This window comes from Phascolarctos cinereus, unplaced genomic scaffold, assembly GCF_003287225.1.
Source record: "Phascolarctos cinereus isolate Bilbo 61053 unplaced genomic scaffold, phaCin_HiC Scaffold_7;HRSCAF=346, whole genome shotgun sequence".
Lineage (NCBI taxonomy): Eukaryota > Metazoa > Chordata > Mammalia > Diprotodontia > Phascolarctidae > Phascolarctos > Phascolarctos cinereus.
This window is the reverse complement of record NW_027556180.1, coordinates 5,331,338-5,349,405: the sequence shown is the minus strand read 5'-3', so window position 1 is coordinate 5,349,405 and position 18,068 is coordinate 5,331,338. Positions and strand designations below refer to the sequence as shown.

Genomic DNA, 18,068 nt, shown 5'->3' with positions numbered 1-18,068 from the left:
GGTGTGATCATTGGAAATATTTATTGTCAAAGCTTACTGCACCAGAATGATAAAGAGGCTAGCAAAGAAAACAAACAAAAAATAAGGGGAAGAAGAAGCAGCCATGCTTCTCACTCCCTCCTGTGTCCTTTATCTAAAGCTCACTGATTTCTGGCCTCATGGAAGCTGTTCCTCAAGCCAGGACCCCATCCTTCATGCCAGCCTCTGGTTCAATCTGAGCAGCTGCCACTGCAGTCCAATACACCCCCACTGCCCTGCTGTTCTCTCCGGCTATTAAGCCAGCTGGTGATACCCAAGCATGCTTGAAGCTACCTTGTTACTAAGAATTATACCATTGCCCACTTGTGCTGCTCTCTGCAAAGCAGGATCTCCAAGCATTCTGCAAGCATTGGGCTTATCTCCCAACACCCTGTGAGGCATGGTGTATGGGCACCAGCAGTTTATATAGGGCTTAGCTCAAGTACTCAGGTGGCTTTCAATTCCTTGTCCAGATCAAAAACAAGAGCCATAGGCTGATTGCTCTGATGATCTGCACAGAAGTAATCACCATCACCTCTCTAGTGGCATGAGCTCAGGGTCAATCTTTTCACTTGGTTCCTGTTTCTAATATTGCATATCTGAATATTTCTATAATATACATATTTTGGCATGAATTTTCTGGGTGACAGAACAGATGAAAACATGATAATAGCCACCTCGGGCTAAATCTTGAACCCTATTTCCCAAAGGTTTGGGTTTAAAAATATGTCTGTCTTGGACCACAAAATAAAAGGGCATATATGTTTTACTTTGATAATATGTATGTATACCTCACAGTCCAGGAATGGATGGGCATTCATTCAGCCAGAAAGTTCCACTTAAACAAAATGGGGATAAGAAGGCATAGGAAAGGTGGGAGGGGGAAAAAGGAGTAGTTATGGAGTAGCACCAATGGAAAGATTTAACACAATTTTTAAAAACGAAAATTATTAATTCTTTATTATACTTATATATCATGTTATACTGACCAGATTTTTCCCTGATACAGTAAGTATTCTTTGCCCAAGTGGTCCATCAGAAAGAACACAGGTGCTTCAATCTTGGTTATGATATTTTAGGAGAGACTACATTCCTATTTGTGTTTCTGTTTTTTGGAAATAATTGATTTCTGCCAAGCAGTTGGTCCGATTCCATCTGACTTGCTGAGCATCCTCATTCCAGATAGCTTTCCTGCCCGCCCCAGTACTCTTCTCCACAGATGGGTCTCAGCGTTATTTGCAATGATCTAGTTTTCCCTAAATCTCATTTGTTTATAATTGGTTGATTGTTATTAAGCTACTGAGTGAGAATGTGTAGGCAGCTCATGCAAATGGTAATTCATTCGTTAAAGAAGAAATGATCAAGTGCCTAATATATGCCACACAAAGTGAAAGCATTGGGGCCATCAAGACAGAAATGAAAGCCTTTGTCATTAGAGAGGTCACACAGCATAAAGAAGGAGGCAACATGAATAGAACTAAGTACAAAATAGAGACAAAGGGAAGCCAAAGTCATTTCTGGCACTGGGATTTCAGGTGACTGGGGAAATCACGATTGGTCTTGTTCTGTGAATTGAAAATAAAATAAATTTTAATAAAGAAATACTGGAAAAAATGAGTGACAATGATGAGCAACTTCTTAGTTCATCTAGCTTTTCTTCAGATCCAAAGGCAAAAATGAGGGACTTCTTGCCATCAAGGAGCTGACATCCCATTAGATCAAATAGCTTGTAGAAATGTATGTATGTATGTATGTACGTGTGTGTGTGTGTGTGTGTGTGTGTGTGTGTGTGTATAAAACATCTATTCTCAAGGTAAGTTAGAGACAGAAGCCACTGACAGCTGGAAGATTACCAAAGATTTCATGGAGAATGTCATATTTGAGATGACGGTTGAATGAAACAAGGGATTCTAAAATGGCAAATGTGAGTACTGACTAAGGGCTTTCTTGGTCTGAGGAACAACTTTAGACTATGATGAGAGATCCAATGTCTTGTATGAAGAAGAATGATAAGGCTAGGTGGTCTCTGTTCTAGAGGAATGAAGGGGTATGCTGCTTAATAAGGCTAGAAAGGTAAGTTAGAGCCAGCTGGTGAATTAGGATTCTAGCTAGTGATACAATAGAAAGGCATCTGCCAGAAAATGGAAGGCTTCGAATGCCAAACAGAGGAGTTTGCATTTGATCCTAGAAGGAATAGGGAGACACTAGGGTTTACCAAAGAGGAAAATGACAAAATCAGAAGTGTTATTGTTGCGTTTGCGGTGATGTTGTTGTTGTTTAATTATTCTGGCAACCATTTGGTGGATGGATTGAAGACAGAATAAAGACAAGAAAACCAATTAAAACTCTATAGTATAGGTGAGAGATGAGTAGATGTCCATGTGAGTAGAGAGAAGGGGATCAACGTATTGCTGAGGTGGAAATAACAAAATTGGTAACAGGTTAGGTACATGAGATGAGGAAGAAAGAACACTGAGAATGACGATGATGCTATAAAACCAAGTGACTTGAAGGATACTGGGACCTTGAGAGAAAGTAGGATGTTTATAAATAGGGCAGGATTTGAGGAAAACAAAATCAGACCTGCCTAAAATGGGGAGAATCGGAGATGACTATGGGACTTTCGATTCAAAATGTCCAGAACGTATGTGTGGTCAGAGGGCAGTTTGTGGAACTCTGAGCATGAACTTGAATAGAGGCAAATGAAAGAGGTAAGGCAACCTTGCCTTCCCAGGAACATGCTCAGGAGGGAGTCATGTAGGTTGTCAGGCAAGCAGTATCAAAGGCTGATATTGGGATTTGGGATTTTTCTATGCAGAGACTGTCCTCATTTACTTGGTACAATTCAGTTGTATAAAGTTATTGAGCTTTTGCCTCTTCTTGCTGGGCAACATAAGAAATGACTTCTGTTACAGGGAAGTGGGAGGTGATCTCAGCATACCTGTCAGCTTCCTTTGGATGTCATCTGCCCCCCTGGTCAAGCTCAGGAGTCCCCAGCATGTTTGTGGAGGCACAAGGAATGAGCACAGGACAGCCTCACTCCCAGACTAAACACACCCTTGCATCACTTCCTCTTGGGTGCCAAAGGAGAAAGTCATTTTCCAGCAAAAGGCAGGAAAGAAGGCTACATGTCAGAAATTTGTAAATAACTGAAAAACGTCACTGTATAGACAGACCAGGTCGAAACCAGAACCCAACTGACTCTCTGGAACAGTGTAGTAAGTGAATAGAGTAATAGGTTTGGAGTCAAAGAACCTGTATTCCAATCCCAGTCTGGTTGCTTATGACCACAAGCTACTGAAGCTTTCTAAGCCTCAGTTCCCCCATCTGTAAAATGAAAAGGTTCTCAAAGAAGAGACATGAGAAGAAAAGTCTTCGTGTTTCTTTGCAGAGCAGGGAGTCCACACTCTTGAAACTATATATAAAATATTTTTAAAGTATTGTTTTTGTGACATTTTTCTCTCAAAAAATATTTGTTGCTAGGGATAGATCCCTAGAATTGGGGAGGTGTGAAGCAGGGGAAAATAGAGGTAGAAGAAAGAATCTATCCAGAAAGTTCTGTTTTTGTTGTTGTTTTATTGAATATGGGCTAGATGAGCTCAGAGCTCCTCTCTACCTCTAAACCTATGACAAGATCACATAGGAGGTAGTTAATAAGTACTTGGTGAATTAAAAACAAAAAAGGAAAGAGCTGAATGAGTCAATCCAACCAAGTTGGCTGCTCCCAGGGAAACTAAGGTAATTAGCCCAAAGGTTAGAATTCCTCTGCTATTCGATGATGCACAAGCCACCGACCATCTTGACTGCTGTTGAAATGAGGCCATGGAGACACAGAAGGGCATTTTTTTCCACATGAAGAAAATGTAAAAAAAAAGGCTTTGAATCATTCTATTAACTCTGTCACCAACATCAGATTAAAACTGACTTTTCCCCCTAGAGTCAGCATTTATTTTTACTCAAAATAAATTATCTTGAGGCTGTCCCCACTGTCCTAACTGTATGCCTTCCTCTAATCCACTTCTTAGAAACCCATTTTTCTTTCAGAACGCAGGATGGGCACGGCTTCCTACAAGAATCCTTTCCTGATGCCATAGTTGGTAGTGCTTTGTTCCTGCCTGAGTGATCACATATAAGCACTTGTGGTAATGCGTGCCACACGTTCCCCGGGGAATGGAAATTCCTTCAAGCCAGAGGCGACTTTCAATGTGTCTTTGTGTAGGCAGTACTGTAAAAAGCAAAGGTACTTAAAGATGCTTATTGTCAAAAATCACATCAATCTAAATAAAACAAAACCAGCCCTACTATGAAGTCATACTTCTAGTCACTAAAAATAATGATAATAATGATCCCAGAGGAAAAGAAAGACCTTCCTCTAAATGGAAGAGTGGTGGGTATTTCTCGGGCAGAATGTTGCCACTGGGTTGGTTCATATTTGGGCATTGTACCAGTTGTAGGCACATTAGAAAAAGCAGGGTTAATGAAATGATGACTACATTAAGATTGGCCCTGGAATACTGATCAATTGATTGACAAATATGAAGCACTTTCATTTTATATTACGATGTAATTAAAACTTCATAAATACATACACTTAAATCTGTGTTGATGTGTATAAAATTGGGCTATGTGGTCCAGGCTGACGCCAGTCCTAATCAAAATGTTAAAAATGGGTATTTTTGTTACCTCTCCTTTCCTTTAAGAAACTTCCTCTTCCCCCTATTTACTGTTTCCAGTCATTCAGTAGCCACCTTTCTACTACGGGTTGGATTACATGGCCAATGTCATTCCTTCTGACTCTCAAATTTTATGATTCTGTGTAAAGACTATAAAGTTTTTGAGGATACTCTTTCTTTTTTTCCCCCTAATCCCCAAATTAAAAAGTAGATTGGATGGGACCCCTTACCCTTGCTCAGATCCTCCTCTCCCCTCCAAATTACTCATTCTCTCTGTAAACACTAGCCTCATTGCCAATTCAAAAGATGAGTGACTCAACTGTGTCTCTCATCTCTATAACCAGCATGGCTCCAGGCCTTCATAGACTCGTTTAGTCCAGCAGACAGGAAGAGGTACCTGTCATCTGCTCTGCCTCCTCCAAACACTCACTTTCCAGCATTTTGTCGCTAATTGGTTTTCTGATCAACATTGCAAAAATGATTCTGTGAAAGACATGACCATCCACTGCCCTGTAGCTCCATTTAGATTTGGAGTCTTGGGTTACCTGGGCCAAGGGTCCCTGAAACCCATGCATGTCATCATTATTCCCCTGCTGCCTCTACCCTATTTTCCCCTGCATTTCTATTATATCATAGTAGATGGTACCTGTCATCTGTCCTGCCTCCTCCAAAAATTCCAAATACTGGAATCCACATACTATTGTTTAAAAACTGCCTTTTAGTGTCCCTGCATTTTTCCTGGAAATTTTATATTCGTAGATTATCTATTTATCTATAGACATAGATAAACATAGGCATAGATATTTATCTATGTGTGTGTATTATATATGTGTAGGTATGTATGTATGCATATATAGAGTATGTACAGTATTCATCTTCTACGTACATGTCATTTTTCCCTAATAAAAGTCACATCGGGGAAGCTAGGTGACACAGTGGATAGAGCACCAGACCTGGAGTTAGGAGGACCTGAGTTCAAATCTGGCCTCAGACCAGACAGTTGACACTTACTAGCTGTGTGACCCCAGGCAAGTCACTTAACCTCGTCTGCTTATTTTTTTTAAAAGTCATATCTTTAGCACATAGAATTATTTTGTTACTTTGTTTGTTTTTTCATTTGTATCCCTAGTACCTGGAACATTGTAGGTGTTTGAAATCCTTACTGAATTAAACTGAAGTAAATTTTGCAGTCCTACTTTGAGCTCAGCAAAATGGGGCCTTGATTATTTGATTAAAATAACCCCATTAAAGTATAAACGAAGCTTACCATCATTAATCTAAAACCTGAGCATGTTTCTTCATCATAAAGTGGGGATATTAATTCTTGTACTGCCAATCTCATAGTTTGCTGTGGAAAACAAGAAGCACTTTTATTCTTCAAAAGCCATTTAGATGACAAGCTATCAGTATCATTGTGATCTTGAGGACTCATTTTTCAACATGGCACAGTGATGTGAGTCAGAGCAGTCAGCCTGGACTCTTCAGATCCATTCACTAGGAGGTAAAGAATCCCTCTCCCTGCTGTTGTGTTGTCTTTTATACAAGACATCATCGAGCAATTGTAGGCTGTCAGTTGGGGGGAGGCTAAGGTGTGAGTTCTGGAAGTCAGATGTTAAACATCATAACTATACAGTCAGAGAGGTCTGGGGTAACCATGGCTCAGGTATTTTGACATTTTTTTGCCAGTTTGACTTTAACAAAATGGGGTTATTGATTTTGGTGCTCCTGTCCAAATCTCCAAATGACTACAAAGAACCTGACATTTTATTGCATGTTTCATGGGCAGAAGTCAAAAAATTACCAATCATTCCAAGGTTATGAAAATAAATGAATCTTTCGAGGCCATGAACTATGTGAAGGGAAAGGGGGAAATTAGTTAGTTATTGACAAGGGAAACTTAGAGACCTTTGATTCATCAAATGAGTCAAAATGGAGTGGGAGAATTTTATAATTTGATGCTTTAATTAATGCCATTATAGGAAGAATTAAAAGCTGTTAGGAAATTTGAAGGGATATGTTTTGGAAGTATTCTGGACTTGCCAGCAGACAAGCCATGGGTTTTCCCAATTATATTCCCCAAAAGGTTTGGGAAAAGGTCCCATGAATTTCTCAAAGGGTTAGGAGTTCAAGCACAAAGTGATCAATATTCTTTCTTTGGGAATCTAGCAGAAGCAATATTTATGAGAAAGATAAGCAAAAATATATGAAGGAGACATTCCCAAGACAGATTTCTATTTGACACTTACTTCAGAAATCAAGAAACAGCTCCTCTGAGTGAAGAGAAAAGGAGTAAATATGTGTGTGTGTATACACACATATACATTTATATATATATATATATATATATATATATATATATATATACATATATATATACACATATATATACACACACATACATACATATATATATATATATTATATATATAATACACACACACACACACACACACACACACATATATATACAGGTCAGTCTCCTTGTATCTAGTGACTGAGTCTGCCAACTACCATGCCCATTTCTGACTATGTGTCTTTGTTCATAATTTTCCATTAAATGTCTATTTCTTCTATTTCCTTCCTTTCATAGCAGAAGATCGCTTAGAAATCATATGGCACACACTACTCATTTTACAAATGAGGATGCTGATCTCTAGAGAGAAGAAATAACTTTCCCAATTTCACAGGTCTAATGAGGGGTTATTGTTGCAAGTTGAAACTAAGGAAATGACATGTATACACCCACAAAAATAAGTATTTCAAAACATACAAGTTAAATTTGCGGTCAGGGTAATAATAACTTGGGATAAATAGGCAAGAAATTATGATTGAGCTAAACTTTGAAGAAAACTAGGGATTCTAATAGTTGGCAGTTAGGAGTACATGCATTTCAATCATAAAAGATAGCCTCTTTCAGTAAAGGTGTGGAGATTGGAGATCATGTTACATATGAGGAGGCAATGAGCCATAATTTCTGGCAATTAAAGAGCATGAATGGGGGTATAAAGACTGAAAAGGTAAATTGCAGTTAGATTGTGAAGAAATTAAATGTCAACCAGAAGACTTTATATTTGCTCCTGGAGGCAATATGGGGCCATCGAAGTTTCAGTGGGGAAAGGGCTCTGTGTGTGTGTGTGTGTGTGTGTGTGTGTGTGTGTGTGTGTGACATGTTCAGCCCTGCACTTAAGATCATTATGGTAGCTGTTTAAAAGGTGGATTAGAGAAACAAAATCCTTTAGTCACAGAAATCAATTAAGTGGCTATTCCAATAGTTCAGGCCAAAGTGATGATGTCCGGAACCAGGATGATTGCCATGTTAAGGAAGACAAAGAGATAGATTGGATTTGTTTTTACGTAGCTGGAATCACAAGACTTGGCAAGTGATTGGCTGTGGGAGACAAGTGAACTCTCCCTTCTTCCATCTCTCTGCTTTCTAGCAACAGCAGTTAGTATGGCTCCTCTAATGACTCCATTTCGCTTGTGCCTAATCTTCACACATCTCTAAACCCGGGCCCATTGTCTACACGTGACTGTCATTTTTTATGTGACTTCCTGAATCAGAATACTTTTCAATCCCTTCAGTCTTTGAAAAATTGGACTTCTTTCTCTATGGCAAAAAAAAAAAAAATCAGAACATCAGTTCAGCACCACCTGCATGGACCAACTGGAGAGGGAAGTAGGGGTGGGGAGATGGAAGAGATGGAGGAGAAGGGGAGGAAAATTGGTGGTGTTCCTTGACAGAGGATATTTAGGAGCCATGCCTAATACTAGTGAGGGAGCTCACGACCAGAATAGCCTGAGAGGAGGGGAGCAGTAACAACATCTTTTATCTGCAGGAATAACAATGCAAGGAGAAGGCAGAACAAGGAGGCTTTATCCTTTGCATTGTTTTGGAAGATTACTGGGTTTTGATGTTGAAGTTGTAGTTGAATGCAGATGGCAATGATCTCAAATATAAAGTCCATTGATCTGTCTGCAGAAATTCTCTAATTACCATCTCCAGGGTGCTAAACCCAGGATGAAGGGGTGGAAGGGTGGTGGTCGGTGTGATCATTAACCTGTCAGGATATATGAGTCAGAGATAATGTTCTTAGCTTCAGGGCTATACTTGGAAGAACTTGACATTCAAAATGTCAGCCCTTACAGACTCAGCATTGGTAAAGATGTCTGTCTTCCTTGGCCTGGTCTCACAGACACCCTGACTCACTTCACTGTTGTATGATACATATATTTGGAACTGGAAAATCCTTGTACGTAATAATTAACAAGTAGTAATGTGTTCAGAGAAGTGGCAGGAACAGAGTGGTGTGGGGGGTGGGGGAGATTTAGGTCTAGGAACATTTCCCTTCCCAAATAAGAATATAATTGCTACAATCAAATGGCATTTTCCTTTCATTCTTAGATGTCTGCATTTTTCCTTCTAAGAACTCTTCCTTTAAGTTTCTAAAATCTGGCCTTTTTGAAAAAAATAAGACCTTAATAACCTTCTCCAATTTGCCCCTTAAAGCTAAATCTATTTTTCCTACCCTACAAAACTGTCACTCTACATTGGGTTAAACTACTCCTGAAACCTCCCTTCTTTCCAAGAAGCTTGCTTGATGTGGGGAAAGATAAGCTGTCACTTTTCCTTTACTCCTAATTACTTCATTTCCTGATAGGCTTGAATTTGAAGATACATTCACATATGTATAGATAGGTAGACACATTTATACATAAATATCTATAGATATAGCTAACTAGCTACACATGTAGATAGATATATACACACAGCATACACACATACATGCACACACATATAGACATAGACATAGCGATAGTAGAGATGATAATATTGTAAAGCACTTGGTGAAACTTAAAGTTGTATGAGTGCTGGCTATTATTAATATTATAATTATCATTATTGGTCATGGTCAGACCTGCACTTAAGGAAGATCACTTAGATAGTTGTTGAGAGGATGGACTGGACAGATGAAACACTTTGGGCAGAGGTATCAATTGGGAGCCTTTTCTTATAGTTCAGGAGAATATACACTTTGATAAGAGTGAATGAATAAACCTTCTCCTTGGGGGAAGGATCTTAACTCTATATTTAGAAGCTTTGGCATGAGTTTATCTTCCTTTATGAAGGACAGAATATCCTCAAGTAACTTTGTTCCTAGGGGAAGGACACAGGCTTGTCTTCACCTGCACTTTCCCCCACCATTACAATGAACATAGTGATCTTAATGCTTCCTTGGTCTTTTATTGAAAAGAGCTAGTCTCTGTTCTTCTGTTCAATATGCCTGATCATAAATGGTAAAATAAAGTATGGGAATTCCTCTTGGTTATAGTCATGTCTATTTGTCATTTCTTTCCTAAATGTAGATAAAGAGATTTCCTGCTCAATTTTTTGCTAATAAATTCTTTGTATACTGTACTCACCAATTAAGAGAAAAAGTATTGTTAACTAGAGGGAAAAAACAATCCTTTTCCCAAACCCTGAGTCACATCTGTTCCCATGGAGTGTACAGTCTGTCTAGTGAGATAAGAAGTTTTAGGGTTGGATCTGGAAGTTGACAATCTATACACAAATCTGGGATGCTTTCCCTGGTGTCCTAATTGCTCTGTCACTCTGTAAGCTAGCTTGCAAGCTAGTTTTCTTCCCTTACTGATGATATCTCATTTTTCTTATAAAAAATAAAGGAGTCCTTTCCTTTCCTTATACTAAAGAAGAAAGACTCTGGAAATGTATCAAGAAGGCACCCATCTCTCCAGCAAGTCACTTTACTTTCTGCATGTCTGGTATTTCTATTATCGGAATGTCTGCACTTTATGGCTATTTTGTATTGTTCGAAAGACTAACTTGGAAAATCATCCCAAAAGTAAAGCTTAGCTAGAGATGATGAAGAAAAAAAGAAGGAGGAAAAGGAGGAGGAAAAGAAGGAGAAGGAGGAAAAGAGTAGTAGAAGAAAGGGAAAAGGAGGATGACAAGAATAAGGAGGAGGAGGAGGAGATGATGATGATGACAAAGATAATATGTTTTCCCTCCATGCAGCAGTACATTCTCTAATTGGTGAGTGTTGTGTTCAAAATATTTACTGGCCCAATATTTAGTAGGATATATATAAATATATTTACATATTACATATGTGTCTATAAAGTCATTTAAAAATGAAATGGTAAGTAAAGTGTAGCTGTAAGAAGAAGGAGAAAGAGATAATCAGCTGAAGAACAAGGAGAATACAGATGCTATAAGGAAATCTCAATAATTGGGGTTCAAATTTCCATAGACTAGACTGGGTGATCATCAGTTCAGAAATTCACTGCTGGATCTGCAACTTCCTAAACTAATCAGATTCTAATTTTGAAGGCAAAGAGAAAGTCATACAGTTTAGCTTAACAATATCGATAAACTCAAATTGTAAAAATCCCAATAGGAACCTCAACAGTGGCTAATACTTTGAAATCCACACAAGGAGACAACGACACATTAGAACAGAACCACTTCTCATGTTTTACTTTTCTTCCAGAAGGAAAAGCATGAGTCTTGAGCCTTTCAAACTATTTTATGTAACTTTAAGTCCACTAGCCTCTTATGTGCTTCCCAACTTCTGCATCCCCTTGGGACTCTCTAGAACAGTCACTGTGAAATATTGAGGGGACAGCATCAAAGCTACTTAAGCCATGGGCTTGCTCTGGCATTTTAAAAGACAGAAAATTGCCTCATTTCCTCAACATATAAGGAGAGCTATGGCAACAGCTGAAAGAGGCGATGAACTTTAGGAGTAAAAAACAAGAACAGAACTTCTAGCCAGTATTGTGTGTGTGTGTGTGTGTGTGTGTGTGTGTGTGTGTGTGAGAGAGAGAGAGAGAGAGAGAGAGAGAGAGAGAGAGAGAGAGACAAACAGACAGACAGACAGACAAACAGACAGACAGACAGACACAGAGACAGACAGACAGACAGACAGACAGAGACAGACAGAGAGACAGAGAGAGACAGAGAGAGAGAGACAAAGAGGGAGAGAGAAAGGAAGGGAGATACATACAGAGACACAGAGACAGACAGACAGACATAGAGACAGAGACAGACAGAGAGACACACAGAGAGTGACAGACAGAGACACAGAGAGATATAGAGACAAACAGAGACAGACAGACACAGAGAGAGACAGAGGAAGAGAGACAGAGACAGAGAAACAGAGACAGAGAGACAAAGAGGGAGAGAGAAAGGAAGAGAGATACATACAGAGACACAGAGACAGACAGACAGACATATACACAGAGACAGACAGACAGACCCCTTTTGCAGCAGTCTGGTGAAGTCTATAGAACCTTTCTCAAAATATTTTTTCAGTGCCTAAAATAAAATACATAATATCACAAAGGAGACCAAATATAATTAAATGTATTGATCATTTTTTTTAAATCATAGATCACATTCCAGGTTTAAAAGAGTCTCTGATTAGTTGGTCTCCTTAACAGACATCAACTATGTCCCCTTTCTCTCCAAATATTGGTATGTCTTTAGATTGTGACTTAGAATATATGTTCTGTCAGATGTCAGTCTCATCTCCGCTAGTGGCTTCAATGACCATTTCTGTGATTTCCGACCTTTATACATCTAGCCCCAACTTCTCCCCAGATTTCTGCCCTCCTATTGGCTTGCTATCTCTCCTTTGTTCTATCTCACATACTCCAAACTGATGATGGCAGGGTGTTTTTTTGATGTGTGTGTGTGTTTATTTTGGTTTGGTTTGGCTTGACTTTCTTTGAACCCTTAGCATTGATTTAGTCTCCTGATATGAAGCAGGTGATCAGAAATGCTTGTAGACTTGACTTAACTTTAGTGGTCCAAAAGAACTTTAAATTCAACATACCCCAAATTGGATCGAATAGAAAAATTAGGAGGCTGCTTCTATTTAGGTAGATATGCTTATTTAGAAAACGTATGGTCACTGTGCCCTCAGGCATCTCTGTAGCTTCCCAGGCTGAGGAACCACATGTACTCACCATATGCAATCTGTTCTCCATCATTATATAAAGTCACATTTTCATAGCCCTATGTAGGTTTGAGAGGCATTTTCCAGATATTACCTAATTTTATCCTCACAAGAAACTTATAAAATAGGTATGCTACTGTCTTCATTGTATAAGGCAGGGGACTGAGATCCCAAGAATTGAAGTGACTTGCCAAAATCCCACAGCTAGTTAAGTATCTAAGCCAGTATTTATGCCTAGAACATCATAGGTTTATCCATAGTGCCTCTGCTGACTCTCCTAATCATCTTATTATCATTGTCCCATTGGGCTTTAAGTATCTGTATCCTAACTTTGGAATACCTCCCTCTTTATTTAACTATAATGTGGAAACTCTGGTTTGGTCATTCAGTTCCAGGGGAAAGGACTTGAGAACTGAATGAGCTAAAAGCAATGGGATTTGATTGTTGAGTCATCCATGTACTTGACAGCTTCTGTTAATGGCTGTTGACGAAATGGAGAGTATAATGGTTAGGGGATCAGAGAAGTGGGGGATGAACTCTCTGTTCTTTGGCTTCTTACTGATTCTGTGGCTGGCACTGTTTCTCAGGGACAAAATTTTCTCTTTTCTTAAGTGAAGGTGTTGGATTAGATATACAATCAGGTCCCTTGCAGCTCTGGCTATCAAGACCGGATGATCCTTTTCTTGAATTGCAAATACTTGAAATAAGGAAAGAATGTAACTAATGCCAAAGGTAATTTGATTTGGCTTCACAATGGAAGGCAATTTTAATGAAAATTTTTAAAAAATCCAGGTTGCCAGAAAATGGAAGTTTTTCTTTCTGCAGAAATTTATACACAAGTGAGATAGCCAAGAACCAGATTTCAGTGATTAAGCAAAATTAGAATTGTGTGATAGAAGATCTTAATGGAAGTTTTAAAACAATAAGATTTATCAAAGCTAGCCATGCTTCACTTCTTTCTTGAAAAGTGCAAAGGAAAATGAATACATCTCTAGGGAATATGTCAGGTTTTCCCTGAAAGTCATCACTTTCTTCAGTAAAAATGCAAAGATTCTTGTCTGAGAATAAATAGGGAACTAGCTGGGAACATCATGTCATCTAGTGGAGAAAAGCAGACAACCCAATTTAAAAGATTCAACGTTCATCTGTAGAACAAGATTAACAGAAACTTCCAATTCTGTGTTACCTCTCAACTTCCTCTTTTATTTTGTGATGAGTTAGATCATTTGAGAATCTTCCAAAGGCCCTGAAATAGGACTGTCCCATCTTTTCTTTTGACAGGGGACAAGAAAGGAGGCACCAATTCCAGCTGTAAGTGAGAAATTCTTAAGTTTAGAGCTGGGAGTAGCTCTAGCCCAACTCCTTCATTTCACAGGTGGAGAAACCAAGGGGTGAAATACTTTGTCTACAATCAGAGAAGTAGCAAATAGCAAAATCAGAATTCAGACCCAAGGTTTCTGCTAGGTTTCCACAGTCAACTTGGTGACTACGGGGTGACTACCATCTCTAGAATGAAGAGTAATTATTTTTAACTAGGAGTTAACAACAATAACTATGACACCAAGAGAAAAAGTTGGAGGGTTCCCTTACCTTCAATGGGTTTAGGGACAAAGTGTGATGAGGGTTTGGTTTTTTTCACTCTGTTTCCTTTCATAATTTGACCTTCTTTATTGAGTCCCAGAAACCAAGCTCGCCCTGATTCCTGCTGTCGGTAAAGTGTAGAAGAATAAATGACGTAGTAATTTTCAAAGACAGATTCCTTAAATTTGCACTCCGGTGTGAAAACATCCTGTAGAAAAAATAAAATGGAGACAAAAAAGGAGGAAAGGAAGAAATTAATCAGCAGTTACTTCAATTTGATAGAGCTGAAAGACTCACCCTGGAAAGGACAAATTGAATTTGAATAAGCAAAGTTTCAAAGACAGTGAGCCATATTAGACTCACCAAGAATAGAAATCACTCCTAGACTGGAAGTTCTCCTCAGGTGGGAATTTTATTCAAACCACATGTCCAGGTAATCTCCATGACTGACAAATAAAGTAGGCTGAGCCATATTTACACTGCAATTCTCAAACTAGTGGTTTATTTACTTAAGTGGTGAGCATCCTTGCCACAGGCTCCAAGGCACACTATAAATGGCATCACCAATTTGGTTTGCCGTGGACACAAGAAAGTAAAAACAAACACAATGCTTCTCCATGTGCTGAAATATCCGTGGAAACACAAAAACTGCTTGGCCAATGAAGAGCGTTCAGAACATCTTGGATTCTGCCTTTATTTGAATGTAAGCAATTTCCTGTATTATTTTTGTCCAGTTTCTTGTTTAATGCAAATTTCTGTAAGGGAATCAGAGAAACTTAAAAGCTAGAAGATTCCTCAGTGGCTGTCTAGTCTAACCAATAACTGAAAAAGAGTCTCCTATATGATTATAATTCAAATAGTCATCTAGCTTTTGTTTGAAACCCACCAAGGATGGAGAACTCCCTACCTACCATAGCATTCCACTGCACTTTAGGGCAGCTTTAAGTCTTAGGAAATTAGTCTTTACATCAAACCTCAATCTTTCTCTTGAAAACTTCTACCCACTGGGACTAGTTTGGTCTTTTTGAGCCAAGAAGACTGACTTTCATTTCACTTCAATGTGACAGATCTCAAAGCATCTGAACATTAGCAATCATGTCTTCCCAATGCCTTCTCTTTTTTGAGATTAAACATCTCTCTTATCCATATCCATTCCCATTATGGAATGATATCAAGCCCCTTTTCTTCCTGTTTGCCCTCCTTGGGATATTGTCTACCTTTTCAATCTCCTAGCTAAAATTGGTGCCCAGAATCGAACGCAAAATTTCAAATATGTCCTGACCAGGGCAAAGTCCAATGTGAGTATTACTTGCCCAGTCTTCGATACCTATTGCTCTTTCTTAATGAGGCCTCAAATAGCATTGGCTCTTGTAGCTGTCATATTACAAAAAAATCTTCCTTGAAGGTTTTACGTGAATTGGAGAAATTTGAAAACCTAATATTAATCAGCTCTTTAACCACACCACAGAGAATAGGGGTATGTCATGGTGGCAGTGACCTTTGACTGACCCAGTGACTCAATAAAATATTTCTCACCATTATGATGAAAACAAACAACCACAAACTGACCAAGTACATCACAGACATTTTATGAAGTCATATGAAGTTAGCGTGCACCAGATTTCAGAGGGATGAGATAAACCAAACCCACCTTAATTCTAAGTGATAATGAATTGTGAGCATCAACACCTGGAACAGGTATTTTGTGTTCAGTGCAGTCCTGTGCTGTTTGCGGTTCCTCTGGGGCACTGACTCTTATCTTTAAGACTCCATGTGCCAAAGAGAAAACCATGTTTCATGACTAGTGAGCCACTGTCCATTCTTAGAGTCACAAATGACCAAAAATCCTTCCTTACAACTAGTTCTTTCACTGATAATTGCTTTGTTTCCTCCGCTTAGAAAAGTTTGGGCTTCCAAGGAGGTATGACAGTGAATCCTAGGAGGTATGTCACCAGCAAGTTTCCTTGAAATAAGAAAAAAAAAAAGAACCTAGGCTGAGGTCCTTTCCACTTTTTAAAGTCATTAGCCATTACCAAAGTGAGATGTGAGAAAGGAATACGAATGGAGATGAGACCAGAGATTTGGTTTTTGCACAGTTTTTGATCTCAGGCAAACATACTGGAGAACCAGAAAAGAAGCTGATTACATAAAGTTCAGGAAAACTACTCTTACTTCATTTTTTGGTGGATTCAAATGCATTAAATGGCCTTTGTCTTCTCTGTTGAAAGGTCAGTTCTTCAATAAACTTCTCTCACTGCTAACTGCAACCAAGATCAATTTTCTTTATTACTAAGAATTTAAACCAAACAAAATCTCGGGTTGATGTAAACTTGCATACTATTTTAAACTCCTGCTTTTGTTATAATTTAATATTTTTGGAAACCTGACAATTTCAAGTAAAAATATTTCATTTAAAAAATCAAACACCTGGTGGCATTTCCTGTTTGTTCACAGTGACGATGGTCCATTCTGATGCTTTTGGCTTCTTACTTTGATTCAGTTTGTATCTGAGCTGTATAGAGGGAGGCAGTCTTTGAGACAAAAAAGGCATAATGGGATGGTAGGCCTAGTTTTCCCTAGTGTATACCAGAAATACAGGGTGAATCACTCACATAAAATAAGTATGTGTTTGGTTGTGCTTTGAAGCCAGTCCTGGCATCTCTGGAAATCTCCATTCATTTATAGTTCATTGTTGTCATTATCATCATCATTTGATCATCATTGGGAGGCAATATAGTAGCATATAGTAAACTGTTCTCAGAATCAGAAAGACCTGGTTCAAGTCTCATCTCTGACACACAATGGCTGTGTGACTCTGGACAGATGACTTATATTAACTGGATCTATAGTAAATGCATATTAGCTAATATCAACTGAGCCCTCTTTGCAATAAGACAATCATTAGGAACTTCCAAAACCAATTCACATTGGAAACTAAGGACAAACTCAACATAATGTTGGAAGATTGTTTTAGGATCATACAGGCAGCTGAACAGGAAGTTATACCTCACAGGGACCACACAAAGAGAAAATAATAACTTTCAGCAACCAGGAGTCATGAGTTACCCTTTGCCACACATGCTCTCTAAGATTGAGCTCAGTCTCCATAGGTATTAAAAGGGTTACAGAGGAGAATGTATCACTCTCAATGGGGGATGTAACTGTACACTACCTAAATAAATATTCATTTCTAGATTACAGTTAACTCTGAATGGCTAATTGATATCAACTGATAATCAACAGGGCACGTGAGAATAGGCAGCATGAGTTATAATATGAAGAAACTCCCAACCCCTCGTAGTTACCCACAAGAATCCTGGAAAGAAGTAATTGGCAAACTTCTGGGGTCTCAGTACCCTCATACAGATTGGGGAAGTAGTCCCTGAGCCTTCAATGCATTTTTTTTTGTATGACTACCTCTTATTTTATTTATTTTTTAAAATTATTTATTTTTTTAATTTTTAACAATCACTTCCATAAGCTTTTGAATTTTAAATTCTCTCCACCTCCCTCCCCAAGATGGTTTGCAGTCTGATATAGGTTCTAGTATATACTCTTATTAAATTGTTTTTACATTAACATGTAAAATTATTATTAATATGTTTTTACATTAGTCATATTGTAAGCAAGAATTAGAACCAATAGGAAGAACCACAAGAAAGTAGAAACAAAACAAAATAGAAAAAAAAGAGCAGATGTATGCTTCAATCTGAGTTCAATCTGTGTTCATAGTTCTTTCTCTGGATGTGGATAGCATTTTCAATCATGAGACTTTTAGGTATGTCTTAGATTCTTGCATTGCTGAGAAGAGGAAGTC

The 18,068-nt window shown here is 38.5% G+C and overlaps 1 protein-coding gene across 3 annotated transcripts in view; it reads right to left on the bottom strand.

The window, feature by feature from the left end:
* The window catches only part of FGF12 (fibroblast growth factor 12), a 579,275-nt gene that overhangs the window by 5,549 nt on the left and 555,658 nt on the right, over nucleotides 1–18,068 (bottom strand). For all 3 annotated transcript variants that reach the window (XM_020964792.2, XM_020964791.2, XM_020964790.2), the window contains one exon: nucleotides 14,261–14,459. In XM_020964792.2, the coding sequence (XP_020820451.1) occupies nucleotides 14,261–14,459 (199 nt within the window). The remainder of the gene's footprint in view (nucleotides 1–14,260; nucleotides 14,460–18,068) is intronic.